Source organism: Geotrypetes seraphini, chromosome 1 (assembly GCF_902459505.1).
Source record: "Geotrypetes seraphini chromosome 1, aGeoSer1.1, whole genome shotgun sequence".
NCBI lineage: Eukaryota > Metazoa > Chordata > Amphibia > Gymnophiona > Dermophiidae > Geotrypetes > Geotrypetes seraphini.
The window spans coordinates 160,292,825-160,313,531 of record NC_047084.1 but is presented as its reverse complement, the minus strand read 5'-3'; the positions used below and the strand labels follow the sequence as shown (position 1 = coordinate 160,313,531).

The 20,707-nt window shown below is 45.4% G+C and overlaps 1 protein-coding gene across 2 annotated transcripts in view; it reads left to right on the top strand.

Moving 5' to 3' along the window:
* The window catches only part of GATB (glutamyl-tRNA amidotransferase subunit B), a 178,691-nt gene that overhangs the window by 58,550 nt on the left and 99,434 nt on the right, over positions 1–20,707 (top strand). For both annotated transcript variants that reach the window (XR_004539110.1, XM_033940686.1), the window contains exon 5: positions 11,679–11,801. Coding sequence is in view for 1 of the 2 variants with exons in the window: in XM_033940686.1 (XP_033796577.1) it covers positions 11,679–11,801 (123 nt within the window). In the remaining variant the exon portion in view is untranslated. The remainder of the gene's footprint in view (positions 1–11,678; positions 11,802–20,707) is intronic.

Here is a 20,707-nt window from a genome sequence, read left to right as displayed (position 1 = left end):
AAAAAGGGGGAGGGGTTGAAATTTGAGAAGAAGGAGATGAGACATAGGGCTACAATAGCAAACAAAAACAAATGAGTGTGCGATGCAGTGGTTAGAGCCATAGTCTCAGCACCCTGAGGTTGTGGGTTCAAATCTCGCCCTGCTCCTTGTGACCCTGGGCAAGTCATTTCATCCCCCATTGCCCCAGATACATTAGATAGAGTGTGAGCCTGCCAGGACAGATCGGAAAAAATGCTTGAGTACCTGAATGTAAACCACTTAGACTATAAGTGGTATATAAAGGCTTAAATAAATAATTAATTAATTAAAGATTCAGTACATGACTACGGGCATATGTTGTTAAAGAAGACCAATAAGGCTCCCAGACAGTCTGAAACTGGCGTTCCTTTACAGAACAAGCAAAAAGAGGCAATGGAGATGTCAGATCCCACCTGTAGGGATAATTATTTTATTTTATTTTTCTTAAATCTTTATTCATTTTCAGTTCATACAACAAGTGTATAATATTATATAAGAGAACTCATACAAATCACTTGACAGTCTTATCAACATTTTCACAAGTACATAAAAGAACAGTTATTTTATTAATACTTTATAACAAAGTTCAGTAATGAATCCTTAAAAAGCTAAAAAAAGCAAACTCCCGACTAGGATCCAAGTTTCGGCGACTCTGTCGCCTTCCTCAGGGAACAATGATAACATAAGAAAAAGCAATGCCTCCGCTGGGTCAGACCTGAGGTCCATCGCGCCCAGCAGCCCGGTCGTGCAGTAATCCTCTATCTATACCCTTCTATCTCCTTTTCCAGCAGGAAATTGTCCAATCCTTTCTTAAACCCCAGTACCGTACTGTGCACTATTACGTCCTCTGGAAGCGCATTCCAGGTGTCCACCACACGTTGGGTAAAGAAGAACTTCCTAGCATTCGTTTTTAATCTGTCCCCATTCAACTTTTCCAAATGCCCTCTTGTTTTTATTTTTTGAAAGTTTGAAGAATCTGTCCCTCTCTACACTCTCTATGCCCTTCATGATCTTGTAAGTCTCTATCATATCCCCTCTAAATCTCCTCTTCTCCAGGGAAAAGAGACCCAGTTTCTCCAATCTCTCAGCATATGAAAGGTTTTCCATCCCTTTTATCAGACGTGTCTCTCTGCTCTGAATCCTCTCGAGTATCTCCATATCCTTCTTAAGGTACGGCGACCAATATTGGGTGCAGTACTCCAGATGCAGACGCACCATCGCCCGATACAACAGCAGGATAACTTCTTTCGTTCTGGTAGTAATACCCTTCTTGATTATACCTAGCATTCTATTTACTCTCTTAGCGGCCGCTGCGCACTGTGCCGTCGGCTTCATTGTCATGTCCACCATTATCCCCAAGTCCCTTTCTTGGGTACTCTCATTCAATAACATCCCTCCCATCGTATAGTTGTACCTCAGGTTTCTGCTTCCCACATGCAGTACTTTACATTTCTTAACGTTGAATTTCATCTGCCATCTCGTTGCCCTTTCCCCTAGTTTGTTCAAGTCCCTTTGCAATTCTTCGCAGTCCTCTTTAGTCAGAGCTCCACTAAATAGTTTGATATCGTCCGCAAATTTTATTATCTCACACTTCGTCCCTGTTTCTAGATCATTTATGAATATATTAAATAGCAGCCCAAGCACCGAGCCCTGCGGAACACCACTCGTGACCCTCCTCCAGTCAGAGTAGTGGCCCTTCACCCCTACCCTCTGTTTCCTACCCACCAACCAGTTTCTGATCCATCTATGTATGTCTCCGTCCACCCCATGGTTCTTCAGTTTCTGGAGTAGACGTTCATGAGGAACCTTGTCAAAGGCTTTTTGGGAAATCTAGTTATATGATGTCTATAGGGTCTTCTTTGTCCATCCGTTTGTTAATTCCTTCGAAGAAGTGCAATAAGTTAGTCAGGCACGATCTCCCCCTGCTGAAACCATGTTGGCTGGTTATCAGAAGTTTGTTTCTTTCAAAATGTTCATCGATGTTTTCTTTTATCAGTGCTTCCGCCATTTTCCCCGGAACCGAGGTCAGACTCACCGGTCTGTAGTTTCCCGGGACTCCTCTTGATCCCTTTTTAAAGATGGGCGTAACATTGGCTATTTCCAATCCTCCGGGATCATGCCTGTTTTCAGAGATAGATTGCAAATTTGCTGTAGTAGTTCCGCTATCTCCTCCTTTAATTCCTTCAGAACCCTTGGATGGATTCCGTCCGGACCCGGGGATTTGTCAGTTTTTAGTTTTTCTATCTGCCTGCGCACATCTTCAAGGCTCACTTCCATGGATGCTAATTTTTCTGCTTGATTTCCATTGAAGAATTGCTCAGATTCCGGTATATTGGTTGTGTCTTCGTTTGTAAATACAGACGAAAAGAACATGTTAAGTCTTTCCGCGACCTCTTTCTCCTCCTTCACCATTCCCTTCCTGTCACCGTCGTCCAGCGGTCCCACCTCATTCCTAGCTGGCTGGTTCCCTTTAATATACCTAAAGAACTGTTTGAAATTTCGTGCTTCCCTGGCTAGCTTCTCTTCATAATCTCTTTTGGCTTTTCGAACCATACGGTGACATTCTTTTTGATACTTCCTGTGCTCTTTCCAGTTCCCCTCGGTTTTGTCTTTTTTCCATTTTCTGAATGAATTTTTCTTATTGCCTATCGCTTCCTTCACTATTTTAGTTATCCACGCCGGGTCTTTTGTGCGACTCTTTTTGCACCCCTCTCTGAATCTGGGGATATACAGATTTTGCGCCTCGTTCACCGTGTCCTTGAAAAAAGACCAGGCATGTTCTACCGTTTGCCATTTTTTGGAAATGTTTCTAAGTTTCTTCCTTAGCATTCCCCTCATTGCTTCGTAGTTTCCTTTCCTGAAGATGAAATTTGTCGCTATGGTTCTCTTTCCTTACGGTATACCTACCTCAACCTTGAACTTAATCATATTATGATCCCTGTCTCCCAACGGTCCCACTACTTCCACTTCCTTTGCAGGTCCCCTTAACCCATTTAGGATTAGATCCAGAGTGGCATTTCCTCTCGTCGGTTCTCTAACAAGCTGCTCCATGAAGCAATCTTGTGTAGCCTCCAGGAATTCTGTCTCCCTAGCACATCTTGAGCTTCCAAGACTCCAGTCTATCCCGGGGTAGTTGAAGTCTCCCATAATAACCGTGTTACCGCTTTTGCATTCTTGCTTCATCTCGGCTTCCATTTCTTCATCGATATCTCCGGTTTGCCCAGGTGGCCGATAGTATAGGCCCATCTTTATTTCAGGCCCTTTCCTTCCTGGTATTTTAACCCATAGCGATTCCAGCTTGTTGGTCGTCTCTGCTGTGTCCATTCTTGTCGATTGTATGCTTTCTTTTATGTATAGTGCTATTCCACCTCCTTTCTGTCCTGACCTATCCTGGCGATAGAGCTTGTATCCCATTTGCTTTCCTCATGCCACCATGTTTCAGAGATTCCAAGATGTCTATGTCCTCTGCATTGGCCATGGCTTCTGATTCCCCCATTTTGTTTCTTAGGCTCCTTGCATTAGTATATATGCAATTTAGATCCTGGTATTTTGTTGTCTTCATTTCCTTTCCCTGTGTTTTGGTCTTTAGAGTCTTATCATTTGCTACAATCTTTCTAACCTCATCTTCTGGGTTAGTTGACTCCTGTAAACTCGTAGGATGCTGCAAGCAATGCGTATGAACGCGTCGGTGTCTCTCCTTTAGAAAAGAAGCGCCAAAAGTGAGAGACATCGACACGTTCATACGCTTTGTTTGCAGCATCCTATGAGTTTATCATTGTTCCCTGAGGAAGGTGACGGAGTCACCAAAACTTGGATCCTAGTCGGGACTTTGCTTGTTTTAGCATTTTAAGGATTCATCACTGAGCTTTGTTATAAACTTTTACTAAAATAACTGTCCCTGCAGGTTGGATGTGACATCTCCATTGCCTCTTTTTTGCTTGTTCTGCTTTTGCCTCGAGGCTTCGTTCTTTCTTTCCTTGTCCCTTTACAGAATCCATATCGGACACATCCATGCGTTCCATTTTCAATTGATGAAGCATGAGACTGTGGGAGGGATGGAGTCCAGCCAGTGTAACAATATCAATTTCTTGGCAAATAAGAGAGCACGTCGCATGAAGCTCCTCATTCCTGTAGGAATCGGATGTGTCAATCCAGAAAATGTGAAAAGAAGTCTGGAATGGGGAGTGCATTTAGTCCTTCATAGAATAGAAATATGTGAATGTAAGAGCTTCCAAAAGCGCAAAACCTTTGGGCAAAAATAAAACATGTGACCCAGCATTGTAGGCATTCGATGACATTTAGGACAGCAAGAGTCCGTGCTTTGCCTGATATGCTCTGGATGGAAAGATATATAAACGCAATTTCAGTTTATATTGTAATTCAAACAAAGGAATGCAGGTCCAATGCTGCGGCGATGTTTTAAGAGCAGTTTGTAGCAGAGTATCTGAAACTGGAATGCCCAGGTCCACCGACCGCTGCTCCCCCAGAGAACTTTTTAAATTTTAGGTCTTGCTGTGGGTCTGAAACACATACAGTCACTTGTGCCCGCTGTTTCTGCAGTTGCAAACATGTTTAAAAATGTCTGCTTTTTAAAAAAAAAGTATGTAAAAGTCCTCATCTTTTTTTGGAGGAGCATACAAACTGTTAGCTGTATTGAGGGAGGCAGTGTAGTACTTTCTACCAATGCAGATTACTTTGAAAGTTGTCCTCTTAAGTGGTAATTTTATAAAGTATTTTCTGCCTATTTTACACACGGTATACAGCTTTTATAAAACTGTGCAGCCAGGTCTACATATATCAGGCTTGAAATCAGGCTTGAGAGTAAACGAGCTTCCTGCACCACACGGCTCAGGCTTACAACAGTGAGCTGAACCACTGTGGCAAGAGATCTCTGGCACTAGGGCATAATTTCTAAGCACCATAGCAACCTGGTGCCTGGGATTTGTTGAATCTTGTTATAATATATAGTAAATTTATCATTTTATATTTACATATACACTATCCTGGCTCTAAGGTTATTTTTACCAGTTCTTTTAATCCAGAACAAAATAATTTAAATAATATCAGTAGGAGGCTTGATGTACTTACTCCTCAGCCCTAATGCCAATGTATACCTATGCTAGGTGTTTTTATTAGATGTTGGCACAGCCACCCTTAGGGGGCAATTCTACACCTCATTTAGGCACCTATTCTATAAAGGAAAGGCTTATCCCTTTTATAGAGTGGAGTCGTGGCCTAGTGGTTAGAGTTACTGCCTCAGCACCCTGAGGGTGCTCAATCTCAGTGCCACTCCCTGTGACCCTGGGCAAATCACTTAACCTTCCTGAGACAGAGACCACGCCCCAGGATCCAGGGTCTTCTACTCCTGCCACATGTGCTGCCGAGATCGTCAGAAGATGGGCCTCCATCTATTGAAAATCATCTGGGCTTCCAAGTGTAGAGTGGCACTCTTGATGCCCCCTAGTGATTGACGGGTTATCTATGTAATAGAGAATGACACGGGGACCAATTTTTCCCCTTCCCCCGCGGGAACTCATTTTCCAATCCTGGTGAGTTCTTTTTCTGTCCCTGCCCCATTCCTGCAAGCTCCATCCTCATCTGCACAAGCCTCAAACACTTTAAAATCATAAGTAGCAACATTCTAGAGCTCAGATTGTGATGTCATAATGCCTCATTCCACCAATGCCTAAGCTCCATCATCCTCTGCACAAGCCTCAAACACTTTAAAATCATAAGTAGCAACATTCTAGAGCTCAGATTGTGATGTCATAATGCCTCATTCCACCAATGCCTAAGCTCCGTCCTCATCTGCACAAGCCTCAAACACTTTAAAATCATAAGCAGCAATGTTGTAGAGCTCAGATTGTGATGTCATAATGCCTCATTCCACCAATGCCTAAGCTCCGTCCTCGTCTGCACAAGCCTCAAACACTTTAAAATCATAAGCAGCAATGTTGTAGAGCTCAGATTGTGATGTCATAATGCCTCATTCCATCAATGCCTAAGCTCCGTCCTCATCTGTACAAGCCTCAAACACTTTAAAATCATAAGTGTTTGAGGCAGTTAAGGCAGAGCTTACTGGAATGGGGCAGGGACAGCGATAAAACTCACAGGAGCGGGATGGAGAAATTGAATTCCTTCGGGGACAGGGAAAAATGTGTCCCCATTTCATTTTCTACTATGTAACTCTTTGTGGGAATTTTAGTACCCCCATCACCAATCAGAAAAACCTATTTTAAAAATGTCCATTGATTTCTTTGTTACATTACTTATTCATACATATTCGTAATCTTCTTTCACGATTCATTAGAGCAAAAATCAATTTAAACTTATCTTAAATGTCAGCTGTGACTCAGGAAGATAGCAACGCTCAGTGGAGCGTCTGTTTCTCAACTGCTTCATCAGGAGCTACTTACTGCCCATCACCATTCATGCTTGACTGCTTTAGGGTGCATGCATGAATGGTGATAGACAGCACAGGTGAAAAGCATTCGGGAAGTAAGTAGCTCCCGATGAAGCAGTTGTGGATTAAGGCAGGACACCTCCTTAATTCCCTGTGGTTGTTATTGTCCCCCCTTCCCTCTCCTCCTCCCCTTTTCCTCAATTGAAACTGGAAATAGATATGAATACTCTGAACAGAGCAGCATGCAGATCAAATCCCACTTGAACTCTTTTTTAAGAAAAATTGCTTGCCTGGTTTGAATATAACTGTGAACCTCTCTATTCTGACTTGGATGTGCTTTCAAAAATGCCCCTCAAAGTGACTTTTTCAGTGATAACAGGAGACTTAAATGGCCTTTTCTGGACTGATAATGATTTAGGGCAAAAGACATTGGTTATACAAATATTGAACTAATATCAGTTCTCTCTGATGATCCAAAAAATCTTTCCTAGAATTCTCCTAGTAATATAAACATTGAAGGTGATTGGATATCAATATTGTTTTCCTCTAGTCCAGGGGTAGGCAATTCCGGTCCTCGAGAGCCGGAGCCAGGTCATGTTTTCAGGATATCCACAATAAATATGCATAAGATAGATTTGCATCTCAAGGAGACAGTGCATGCAAATCCAGGGGTAATTGTCTACCCCTGCTCTAGTCTAACTGTTATAATCATTGAATATTGAATACTGATTGTATCACTACGGTGGTGGCAAGGAGCCTAAAGGCCAATCTCTCCTTTTCCCCAATTTCCCGCCACCCCCCCTCCCCAAAAGTCCTGGGCAGTGGCTTATCTCATCCACCTCTTTTGATGGCCCTGCTGCTTTACTGCACATATATTCAGTGAATGTAATGATATTTCCATTGTTGTGAGAGGCCTTCCAGTACAATTCTTAATACTAGAGCCTCTGTTTCCTTCGTTGGCTAAGACTCAGTTCAGGCTCTTTTCACCAAATGCTTTTCTCAAAGCAATACCTGCCCTTTTGTCTCCTCCCTTCCCCCTCCAATATTTAAATTTTTTTATCTCGATGTATTTTTTTACCACCTCTTGTTCCTTCCTTCTTGTCATGTTAATCCCTCATGGTCCCATAGCCCCCTCCTATTTTATACATTTTAATTACTTGTACTACGTTTTTGTTTAAATGCTTTTATTGATTGTAAACCCTTTAGATACTTTTTTGATAGCTGGTATATCAAAGAAATAATAAACTTGGAAAGAGATCACAAAAAAATCACAAATGTTGCATCTGGTTCTGAAATTATTTTAAACTAGCTTCTTTGAAGAGTTAACTATTGGAGTTTAAATACCTTTTCAAAATAAGCACAATTCTATCATTTTCACTTGATTGTGCATGCAGATGGTGCATTAACAGACAGGAATTCTGTTGAATAGTTGTTAAATGGTGTTAATTTGATATTTCAGTCCAAAATTTCATTGGTGATGTGCACCCAGCTGAGTAGCATAAACAAACAAAGCTAAAGGTTCTGGATCATCTAGAAACAAAGTGGCACTTCAAAATGTGCCCTTTTAGCCTGGGATGTACTTCTGGTCATATCAGTTTGTAAGGTTACTTGCAGGACCCTCGCTAGCCTTTTTTATACTCCTGCATTCAGGACCATACCAAGGCCTAGATTCATTAACATTTTTTTGGGCGATCCGTAGCCGAGTCTGGCTGGGCGACTGATTCACAAAAGATCCCCAGGCAAATGATCTGATCGGACACACGCCCACAAGCAATCCAGATGCATGCACAGACCATCCTCTCTTGCTGGAGATGCGATCCACGCATACATTTGCAAAGCTCGCTCAGCTCGAGGTCAAAACAAAAAGAGGGGGGGGGGGGTGGCAGCACTTACTGGCCCCATGAACCACCTAGCCCAAAAATCAGATTGGCGAACAAATCATACTGGAACAATTAATCAAAATCAGACTGGAAGAAAAACAACAGTGCCGTAGTGCAGCCCCGCTTCTAACCCGCGGGTTAAAAACACGGGCTCGCAGGGAGGCGGAGAGCAGGGTGCTTTTTTGCACAAGGAAGATGTTTTAAGGTTTCAGGGCTGCAGGGCTGAGATTTCAGGGCAGCAGAGAGCAGGACAGTCGTCAAGGATATGAGCGATTGTACTAGGGTTACCAGATTTTACTTACATAAAATCCAGACCCATAGATCCGCATCCAGGTCTGCCCAGTTCCACTCATCCCCACCCCGTTACACTCACACCACACCCCAGCCTTGCCCCTAGCCCCGTCCCCCCCAGCCTGTTCTCGTCGGTCGGGAGGGCATTCGCCAGGTTTTGAAAAGCCATCCAGATGATCAGACATGCCCTCTAAAAAGAGGACATATCTGGGTAAATCCAGATGTCTGGTAACCCTATATATGACTATTTCTATTGGGAAGAGTCTGTGTACAAGTGGATCACAAAGGAGAAACTGAAGGGTCTAGGTTTGCCCCAGAATCTGAAAAACAGACTAGTCTTGAATTGAAGTTTACATATTATATACTGGTACTTTATTTTGTGCCTGGGACAATGGAGGGGTAAATGACTTGCTCAGGGTCTGAAGGAGTTTCAGTGGGTTCGAACTCAGTTTTTTCCAAAATACCTCTCCTTTGTATTTTATAAATATAAACTTTATCAGGGAGAAATCATGGCAAAATATTTTGTTCCCCACCCTTTGTCTTTGGTGTGTTTTAGTGTATATAGTATTTCAAAAGGGGAAGGAGCCTCAGATCCCCTTTCATTGTGAAGTATGTTAACTGAACAACCGCACTAGAAAGGGAAAACTCCTCACTAGCTCCACCCCCTTCCTGCCTAATATCGTTGTTCAATGTACTTTAGTATGTTAATGTATTAGTATGTCTTTCTTCTTCAAAACTTCTGCAGTCAATGACAAAAGGATAATGGAAAGAACTGCAGGCAGTGTGTTAATTCTCCCACTGTCTTTGCCGTTCCACTTATTGTCGACGGAAGCTAGCTGCTGTTTCGTTATATGGCTGCACCAGGGCATTGGACTGCTGTAAAAGAAAACCAGAAACAGTAGGATCAGAGCAAAGTAAGGAAAAGAAAATACTACCACCTCCAGTCTTCCAGCTTACCTTGGCATTATTTCTCATGCTCATAGGCAAAGATGGCCACCGCTACGAACTGCCTGCTTAAATAGTATCTGACATTACAGCTAGTGTCACGCTGACAGCTGGTTTTACGCTGCCGGCTCACCATAGTGAGTGTTAAATATTGAATGTTAGAAACCCCGAACGGCCTGAATCATTGCTAGAACTGTTTATCTTGTAATGAAGCATAAAGGAGGGGGGAGGAGCCAGTGAGGAGTTTTCCCTTTCTAGTGCAGTTGTTCAGTTAACATACTTCACAATGCACGGGGATCTGAGGCTCCTTCCCCTTTTGAAATACTATATACACTAAAACACACCAAAGACAGGGTGGGGAAGAAAATATTTTGCCACCATTTCTCCCTGATAAAGTTTATATTTATAAAATACAAAGGAGAGGTATTTTGGGAAAGAATTTGATCTTCTCTCATTAAGCACTCCTCATCCTATCTTAGCTTTAGAAAACTAGTTAAAACAAACCCGTTTAACCGATTTGTAACCAAGAACTCTTAAAGCCTTATCCCTATATTCTACTTATATGTACTCGATGTCCCTTCATTGTGACTATTACTCTGTCTTTCTCCCTTCCTACAAGTATTCTCCCTCCCTCTCTTCATGCATTCGACGACTCATAAGAACATAAGAAATGCCTCTGCTGGGTCAGACCCGAGGTCCATCGTGCCCAGCAGTCCGCTCACGCGGTGGCCCAGCAGGTCCAGGACCTGTGCAGTAATCTTCTATCTATACCCCTCTATCTTCTTTTCCAGTAGGAATTTGTCTAATCCTTTCTTGAAGCCCAGTACCGTACTCTGCCCAATCACGTCCTCTGGAAGCGCATTCCAGGTATCCACCACACGTTGGGTAAAAAAGAACTTCCTAGTATTTGTTTTGAATCTGTCTCCTATCAACTTTTCCGAGTGCCCTCTTGTTCTTTTATTATTCGAGAGTTTGAAGAATCTGTCCCTCTCCACTCTCTCTATGCCCTTCATGATCTTATAAGTCTCTATCATATCCCCTCTAAGTCTTCTCTTCTCCATTGTAATTATTTTCGCTGATTGTTCAGCTCTTCTTTTGCAGGAATTTTAGTATTCCACCACCAATCAGAAAAACCTACTTTAAAAATGTCCATTGATTATTGTAAATCGCCTCGAACTACTATGGCTTTGGCGGTATATAAAAATAAAATTATTATTTCCTGTATATATAATTTTTGACTCAAACTCAGTTCCCCAGGTTCTCAGTCCACTCCACTAACCACACTAATCATTAGGCTACTCCTCCACCCAGAGATCACAGATACAGACAGAGGAAGCACGTGAAGCCTTACAGTGTTTATTTAATGCTGTACAATTTCAAAGGCAGAAAGACTACCTAAAACCAGTAAGTGTTAAGCACTTAAGTTCAGTAGAGAAAAGTGGATTATTCCATATCTGTCTCTGCCTCTTTGAGAAACTTCTGTGCCAAGTTCTTGAAGGAGAATTCCTTCACCTCAGAGACAATTTTCTCCGTTGAATAAGAGTACATATGAATGCAGAAAGTAAAGTGGGGAGACACCCTGAAAGAAGTAAGTGTTTGTGGGGGCCACATGGTGCAAATCCAGTGATGGACCGCCCTTACAGGTTATTGAAATATTGTGGGCAAGTTTTCCTCTATGTGCCTCAGAGATCTGCTTGTGCCTCAGAGGACGCTTGTGTCCCACTTAAGCAGATTGGGGGAAGAGGTTAAGCACAGTTTTCATTAGAAGATCACTGTTTGCAGAAGCATTCCAATTTCTTCTGCACCATACTTGGCCAAAATTAAAACATGGTATCATGAGAGCATACGTATTTGTCAGGCCAGCGCTATATGCCTGTCATTTTCTTCTTTTTATAGAACCAATGGACTTGTTTCTCCCTCATGTGTTATTACAAGGCTTCTGTCTTTTAAGCCTCTTATGGTTGGAGATAGCAGCTACTGGGTGATGACCATCAGAAAGTCATACCTGCTTTCTAAGTAAATTGAAATTTAGCAAACATTCTTTCATATTTCCAAATTGTTTCAGAAACTACTTTTCTTTTGCCTCAATAAATCAGAAATCTATAGAAATGCGATGGGGACTAACATGTCTTGCTTGATAGGCATTGGTCTCATGGAACTTGTGATGGAGCCCGATATGTGCTGTGGGGAAGAGGCAGCTGCAGCGGTGCGAGAGCTTCAGTTGATTCTTCAGGCCCTCGGGACAAGTCAAGCCAACATGTCAGGTACGGAAGGCTACAGCACTTTTTCACATAAGCTATAGGTATTGTATGGAAAAAAACACAAAGGTGCTATCTTCTCTGCCACATGCCAAAGCATCTTTCAACTATTTAATAATGAATTGACTTTTTTATGTTTTATTTTATTTCTATTTATATCTTGCCAAATTCATATGTTGAAGCTTCTGGCTCTGATTGGTTCTAGATGAGTTCATTTTGTTTGACAGTACAGGCTTTATTTGTATATGATTTCATGATTTATTGTGTTTGTGTATTTTAGGAGTACTGTATTATTTTCTGATCCATTTAGACTTTTTAGATTGGATGAAATATAATTGTTAATACATGAAAAGGAAGCGACATCAAATGGCAAGTAACATTGTAAATCTATAATAATAATATGCTAAGCGCGCATGCGCATTCTCGCCGCCTGTTCCCTGAGATCTGATCTGTCGGGATGTGCCGGCGAGAGTGCGCATGCGTGCTTACTACGTTATCAAGACTCCAGCCAGGACCGCAGCCAGCCGCCGATCGCCTCCACAAGCCCACTCCGCTCCTCCGGTCTCCCCGGGCCAGGTCTGTAGCCCAACGCTCAGGGCAATCAGCACTTCGACGCCAATGTAGACAGCGGGACCTCAAGGCGCAGTGGTCATGCTGAGGGGTAGCCCGATCCTCGACTAGGGGTGGCCTAAAGTGCCCGTCCGGCCATTCCTCGGCCTGGACCCGGCTGGAAGTTTCAGTCTCTGCCTAAAACTCTTAGTGCCTGAGACTTCCGGTGACGTCACCACCCTGAATGGCGGGTTAGAGCCGGAGCTCTGATCCTCGAGCGAACGTTCCCCCGATCAGGAGCAGGCAAGCCGCTGTAGCGAGCGGGGTACCCGGTGAGCAGTGCGAGTGCAGCGGAGCGGCTTCAGAATATGCCGTCTAAAAAGAAACCCGACGAAGGGAGACCGCACGAGAAGGCGCCAGAAAAGAGCGGCCTGCGCCAGTCGCGCGGAGCCTCGTGCGCGTCCCAGCGTGAGTCCGGGGAGAGCGGGTCCGATGAAGAGTCGGAGAGGGGGTCTTCTCCGAGACTGCGGAGAATGGATTCATCTTCCGCAGCTGTGACTAAAGCAGACCTCCAGCAATGGGTCTGCGACATTAAGCAGGAAGTTGCTGGAGTCAAAGGGAAAATCCGGGATGCAGTGAAAGAAATCAAGAGGGACATAGCAGACCTCATGGGGAGAGTGGAGGAGACTGAAAGGAGAATGGGGGAGCAGGAGGAGGTGGTACAAAATTTGAGTGGGGCATTTGAGGCAGCCCAAAAGGACTGGCAGGACTGTTACCACCGGGTGGAGGATTTGGAAAACCGGTCCCGCCGGAATAATGTCCGCATCCGCGGTGTACCAGAATCGGCGAATTATGCAGATGCGGTGAAGGTGGTGCAGGAGATATATCACTCTCTCTTCTCCCTGGCTGACGACGGCGGAGAGCCCAGTGGGGTCTTGAAAGTGGACCGGGCTCATCGCACACTGGGACCCAAGCGAGATGACTATCCAAGGGACATTATTGCATGTCTCCACAATTATGCAGACAAGGAGCGGATGGTGCGCAAGGCCCGTGATCTGGGGTCGTTTGAGTGGAAGACCCATAAAATGGAGGTGTTTCAGGACCTTTCTGCTATTACTTTGCAACGCAGGAGAGAGTTTCGCCCGATCGTGATGATCCTGAAGCAGAACAACCTCAGATATAGATGGCTGTTCCCCTTTGGGCTCCTTCTCACTATTAACGGTGTCCATAAGAAAGTGACCACTGTAGCGGAGGCTGGCAAACTGTTGCGGAAGGAGGGGATCCTTACTGGAGAGGTCCTGATGTCGGACCGGCAAGGGACCCAGCAGTCAGAGAAATTTCGCTGGAGAGAGCGTGTGACCAGGTCCCGAAAGCCGGGTGCTGGTGGTCGAGCGGTGGAGGAACCATGTGGAAGAGGCGGAACGGGACCTTCCAATGGCACTGGCGAGTGAGCAGTGGCGAGTGAACAATGGCGGATCCTGCTTGGCTGCACTTGGACAATTGGGACTGTCAATGCCTTGACTGGGCAGATGTGTGGCTGGGACTGTGTGGGGGGTTGGATATGAGGGGTTTTCTTCATGGGGGTGAGTGAGAGAGGGTGCCTATGGGAGTGAGACTGATGATGAATGCTTGTTGGGGGGCTGGGGAGGGGAGGGGGAATGGATGAGGGGTTCATGAGCTGGGGGGGGTCACCCGGAGTCATGGAAGGGCTGAGGAGCAGGTGGATATGGGTAGGGTTGGGAGGGGGGTGGGGCTGGTGGGGGGTGGGGATAGGGGGATGGGTAGGTGACAGCATGGGCTTTTGGATCTGGAGTGGGGGGAAGGGGAAGAGGGGTGCAGGGTGTGGGGCAGGATTCTTGGGTCATGGGACCTGATTCTTTGAGATTGGGCAGTTTCAATGTTAAGGGCCTCAATATGCCACGTAAACGCCAGCTTTTGTTGAAGGAGTTGAAAAGGCTGCGTATTGATATCAGCTTCATTCAGGAAACGCATTTTGTGCGTCCTGGGGAGAAGCTGGTACAATATAGAGAATATCCGGGAAGGGTCTGGGCCTCTAATAGGACAGAAAGGAAAAAGGCAGGGGTGGGCATTTTGTTTGCTAAACGTCTTAAGATCGTGCCTGAACGGGAATGGAGGGATGAGCGGGGGCGCTGGGTGATTTGGGTGGGGCAGATAAATGGGGAGATAGTCACCCTGGTGAATTTATATGCCCCGAATTCTAAACAGGGTTCTTTTTTCGATGAGGTATTGGCCAAGGTACTGCAGGTTAAGAAGGGGTCGGTGATTGTGGGAGGGGATTTTAATTTAGTTATGAATCCCAGGTGGGACTCTACGGGGGTTGGAGGGGACCGGCTTAAGTCCGATAGGAAACGCCTTAGACATTTGGTTGACGTACTCAATATTGTAGATGGGTGGAGATCTCAGCATTGCCTGGATAAAGATTATACATACTACTCCCATGTTCATGGGGTCTATACTAGAATTGACATGCTATATCTGGATAAGGGATGGGGGGGTAGACTACTGGGGTCCTCCATTGGGGACATTGGCTGGTCAGATCATGCTCCCATTTGGATGGATGTGCGATGGGGAGCTTCGAGAGTAGGGGATCACTACTGGAGATTGAATGATAGTTTATTGAAAGATCCGCAGATGGTCCGCAAGGTGGAACAGGTTATTGAGGACTTTTTGGAGCATAATAATGTTGATTCCTACTCTCCGATAACAATATGGGAAAGTTTGAAGGCCGTACTGCGGGGGGAGCTTATTTCTATGGCCGCTCATAAAAAGAGGCTTCAATTGCAAAAGGAACGGAGTCTGAGAGAGACTTTACGTCAACTGGTAGATCAACATAAGAGGGGCCAGGGGGGAGCTCCCCTTGGGCTTCGGATAAGGGAAGTTTGGGCGGAATTGGGGAAGATGGAGGATGAGGAGATTCAATTCAATCTTGAACGTCTTCGTTTAAGGTTCTTTGAATCTGGTAATAGAGCGGGGAAATTGCTGGCTCATCGTCTGCGCCTGCAGCAGACGCAGTCTAATATTATGGCTATTAAGGATGGCTCGGGACAAACATTGACAGCTGAGGGGGCTATTCATGCACGATTTCGTGAATTCTATCAGCAGCTTTATACGCCAGAGAGTCAGGGGTCGGGGGAAGAAATTGGGAAGTATCTTCAGGATTTGGGCTTGGCATCCCTTACGGCCTGTGAAGCGCAGGGGCTGGATGAGGACATTACGCTGGAGGAGGTACATACTGTGATTAGACAATTGAGACCGGGGAAATCACCGGGCTTAGATGGGTTCACGGGGTTGTTTTACAAGAAGATGTCTACATTGGTGGCTCCATTGTTGGTGCGTTTATACAATAATCTGAGAGAGGGAGCCCAATTGCCCTTTTATATGCGGCTGGCTGGGATCACGATTTTACCAAAGCCAGGGAAGGATGCCACTCAGTGTGGGAGCTACAGGCCTATCTCACTGTTGGGTATTGATACCAAAATTCTGGCTCGAGTGCTGGCTGATCATTTATCCCCTCACATGCCGACACTTATTCACCCAGATCAGGTGGGATTCATAGGGGGAAGGCAGGCGGCAGATGGAATCCGCAAAGTCTTGAATTTGATTTGGCAGGCCCGACGCAGTGGAGGTCCTTGGGTAGCAGTGGCGGTGGATGCCGAGAAGGCCTTTGACCGCGTGGATTGGCGTTTTATGGAGGCAGTTCTTCACCATGTAGGTCTGGGGGCCAGATATGTGTCTTGGATTCTGTCTTTGTATAACGGACCTCTGGCGTGTGTGAAAATTAATGGGGTATACTCTGCTCCTTTTGAGCTCAGGCGGGGAACGAGACAGGGTTGTCCGCTCTCACCTTTGCTTTTTGCTTTGGTGATTGAGCCTCTTGCGCAAAAGATCCGACTAGCCTCTGGGGTGAAGGGCGTACGGGTTCAAGGGGGTGAGCATAAATTGTCCTTATTTGCTGACGATATTTTAGCAATTGTGGAGGGCTCGGCGGAGTCCCTTAGATCCCTTCAGGATCTTATGACAGACTATGGGGCTTTATCAGGCTTTAAAGCCAATATGACAAAAACGGAGATACTTAATATATCGGTCCCGGTAGTGGATATTCCGTGTATTCAGAGGGTGGTGCCCTTTCGATGGGTTAAGGGCCCTATACGATATCTGGGTATTCAGTTGGGGGTGGATTGGACATCCCTATTTCAGCTTAACTATATTCCTTTGGTAGCATCCCTAGCTAGGGATATGGATCGGTGGGCCTCATTATATGTGTCTTGGATGGGGCGCATGGAGGTTATTAGGATGTTGGTACTGCCGAAGTTCTTGTATTTTTTTCAGGTTTTGCCTATTGAGGTCCCTAGACAGTATCTTCTCCGATGGCAGCGGAACCTTTTACGATTCGTGTGGGGAGGTAGACGACCCAGGGTGGCTCAATGGGCCATGTTCAAGTTTAAAGCGGAAGGGGGTCTGGGACTCCCCCATTTGGAGCATTACTACCGCGCGGCTCAACTCCGAGCGGGAGTGGAGTGGCATGCGCCATCTTTGAAGTTGTGGGTGCAGGTAGAGCAGGGAGTTTTGAGTGGCTCGGGTGGGGCTCGTACCCTAGGGTCGCTTATGTGGGGGGACTTGGGGGCACGGGAGTTGGGAAGCATTTCTAACCCGTTTACTAATTGGACAATGAGGGTGTGGAAGGGAGAGGCTGGCAAACTCTTGGGTCGTAGTAAGGGGTTGCATCATTTACCATTGTGCACTGCCTCTGATTTCGTACCGGGCAGAGATGGGGGGATATTTGTGCGGTGGGCAAGGAAAGGGTTGCAGTACTTTGGCCAATTTATAGAGGGAGAGTCCATTCGTGCTTTTCCAGAGATCCAAAAGCTTTATCAGCTTGATTCTAAGGACCTCTTCCCGTATCTACAAGTGAAAAGTTATTTGCAGAAGGCTAAAAGGGCAGATGTTGCAGCTTATAGCTGTTCTGACTTTGAGCAGCTTTTGGGGTCCCCAGTGCGTAGAGGTTGCATTTCGCTGCTGTATAAATGGGTGCATCAGGATAAAGGCCGGAAGCCTGCGTATTTACTGGCTTGGGAAGGGGACTTGGGGCAGGTGTTTGAGGCATCTCTGTGGGAAACTATTTCGTATAGGATACATCATTTAGCTGTAGCCCCTATGTTGGTGGAGAATGCGCTTAAAATGCTGGTGCGCTGGTATCTCACCCCAGTGACTCTGAGCAAGATGTCCGCTACGGGCACAGCCTTCTGTTGGAGGGGATGTGGGCAGCGGGGAACATTCTTTCATATGTGGTGGAGTTGCCCCTCCATTCAAGACTTCTGGAGCCAGGTGTTTAAGTATGTGGGGGCTCTCCTTCAAGTGCCTCTCGCGAAAAGAGCTGAGGTGGCCTTGTTGGGGTTTCCCTCTGGAGGGGTAGATGACACCCAGGATAGATTGGTGCGCTTGGCTTTTACAGCGGCTAGGCTGACTGTGGCTCAACACTGGCGCAGTACTGCTTCACCTACTTTGGCTCTGGTGCGAGAGAAATTGGGATGGGTGTGTGAGAAATATCGGCTCTCGGCCCTGTTGACTAGAAAATGGCAGCAATATCACGATATTTGGGGGAGATACCTGGCAATGGAAGGTTTGGGGATGAATAGTTCTGTTGTCAGCTGAGTTATTGGCTTCGGCCGGAGGGGTTTTGTGGGGGTGTGTCTTCTTGGGGTTCTTACTGGGGGTCTGTGACCTTAGGTCCACTTCTTTTCTGATTTTTCTACTTTTCCTCACGTTGGGGTGTAATTGTGCCTATTGGTGGTGTTCTTGGGTTTTTGGGGGGAGCAGGGGGCTGTCACTAGGGGGGGAGGGGGGGAGGGGGTGGGGGGGTGACATCCGGAGATTTGTTGATCTGCAGATTGCCTGCCTGTATTGTAGTTGGATATTCCTGATGTTTTGCTGTGATGTTTTTCTCTTGTCATAAATAAACAGTTACAAAAAAAAAAAACTCTTAGTGCCTTGCCTCCGCATGCGCACTTTAATACAGGCATGTGGAAGGCTTGAAAAAAACAGGCAGCAGCCGTGACCAATAGAAGGCCAACTGGGAGCGTCGCGCAGAGCACGCTGTCCAAAGGCAGCCGAGAATGGATGAAGCCCAACTCCAAATGCTCCGCTGTGCCATGGGCTGAAAACTAAACCGAGACAGTACAATTTAACCACCAAGCAGTGCAGAGAAGCAGGCATTTGAAGGCCAGGTAGGAGAGACAGAGTAAGCGGATGGGGTGAAGATGAAGAGTCAAGTGCATGAAAAAATGCTGGAATAGGTGTGGACTTGGCAGGATTTTTGAGAGGGAGAGGATATAAAAACAATGAAAGTAGATGGTGACCATGGATGGAAGGGAGGACATAAATTGTGACAGCGGTGGAAAGAGAGAAAGGAAGAAGTGGTGGTCCATAGATAGAGGGAAGGGAAGAGATATTGCCCATGGAGGGGAGGGAGAGATGGAAAGAGGTAGTGCAGGGAAGTGGGGGGGAGGAGGGAAATGCTGCTGATGCACATGGGGTGGGGGGGAGGAAAATGCTACTGCACAGGGAAATGTAGGGGGAGGGAATGCTGCTGTGGCTACTGCACATGGAAGTGGGGGGTAGAGAAATGCTACTTCTGCATAGGAGGCAGGGAGAGAGACAGATAGAAAGAAAGACAGACACACAGCGGGAGGGAGAAAGAAAGATAGACAGCGGAAGGGAGACAGAAAGAAAGGAAGAAAGACACATGGGCAGGGAGAGAGACAGAAAGACAGACAGACAAAGGGGGCCAGGGAGAGAGACAGACAGAAAGAAAGTCAGACAGCGGGAGGGAGAGAGACAGAAAGACAGACAGACATATATTCTAACACCCGTTAATGTAACGGGCTAAAAGACTAGTATATAAAAATGAACAAAGGAAGATAGTGGATTATAGAAAATGAAGTACAGCATACTTATTTAAGATAGGTCAGAGGAGTAGACAAGTGGTCAGTGCAATGGACTGTAAACCAAGGAACATAAGTTCAAATCCCACTGTAACTCTATACTAGAGAATGACACGATGACTGTTACCTGTAGGTAGTCACAGAGAGATGTAACATTTGTTTATAATAGCCCTGTGTTGGGCAGAGTACACGTCTCCCTCCTTATTCGCGGTGAATGTGGGCGGAACACAGCCACGAAGATGGAAAACCCACAAATAACTTTTTATATGTTCGTGTTTTTTTGTAAAAGTCAGCGTTTTTACTATTGAAATCGCGAATAACGTTTCAACAGTTATTCGCGGTTTGGGGAAACAGCCACTATTATTACTATTGAAATTCGCAATTTAGGGGGGAATAGCAATATTTATTACACAACAACACAGTAGTGTATGTACAGTAATAATCTCAGGGTAGAAAAAAAAGTTCAATACTGTAATACCTGTACTCAGGCAGTGTCTTCATCCTCATCATCCTGTACAAGTAGTGCAGGAGGAGGAGACGAAGAGGATAAATGAGCACCCAGGGTCTCCTCAGGTAGTGGAAGTGGGTCTTCAGTAGGAGGAAGACGAAGAGACGAAGGGGATGCCTCCTCATGGGTGGAAGAGGTGGATTGTGAGGCAGTGGATGGAGAGGCAGTCACTCTGGGTATCTTTTGAAAATAGATTGTGATTTCTGTCTGGCTCTTCTGCTTCATCATTTCTTTATATATATATTTTTGTATTTAGAAATCGCTGCTTTTTCTAACTCCCTCATCTTTAGCACACGTACAATGGATGGGTCGATGTCATAGAAAAAGTCAATCGCACTGTTGAACCTGCATATGCCCTCTGCAATATTATCCAGTGTAAACTTGTCTTCTAGCACTTCTTCTACTCCTTCCTCCTCTTCATCTGGTATTGCCTCTCCTTCAGGAACAGTCAGGTCAATGAGATCATCTTCTGTTAGTTCATTTGCTCTGGTGTCTATTAAGTCTTGAATATCCTCCATATCCATATCTTCAAAGCCTTTCCCACCCACCTACTTTGCCAAGTCAGTGATGTCTTCCATAATTTCTTGGCCTGACTCTGTGATATTGACAGTGTTATCCCTTTTTACACATCAGACCAAAGATTCTTGCAGCACAAGTTCACTGACTGGCTTGACAGCTTTCACCGCTCTTTCAATAATATTGATGGCATCGGCAATAGTGAATTCCTTCCAATTTTTCGTGATGTTCTCCATGTTGGGGCCTTCATCCCTACTCTCTCTATGCCCCTCATGATCTTATAAGTATCTATCATATGCCCTCTAAGTCTCCTCTTCTCCAGGGAAAAGAGACCCAGTTTCTTCAATCTCTCAGCGTATGAAAGGTTCCATCCCTTT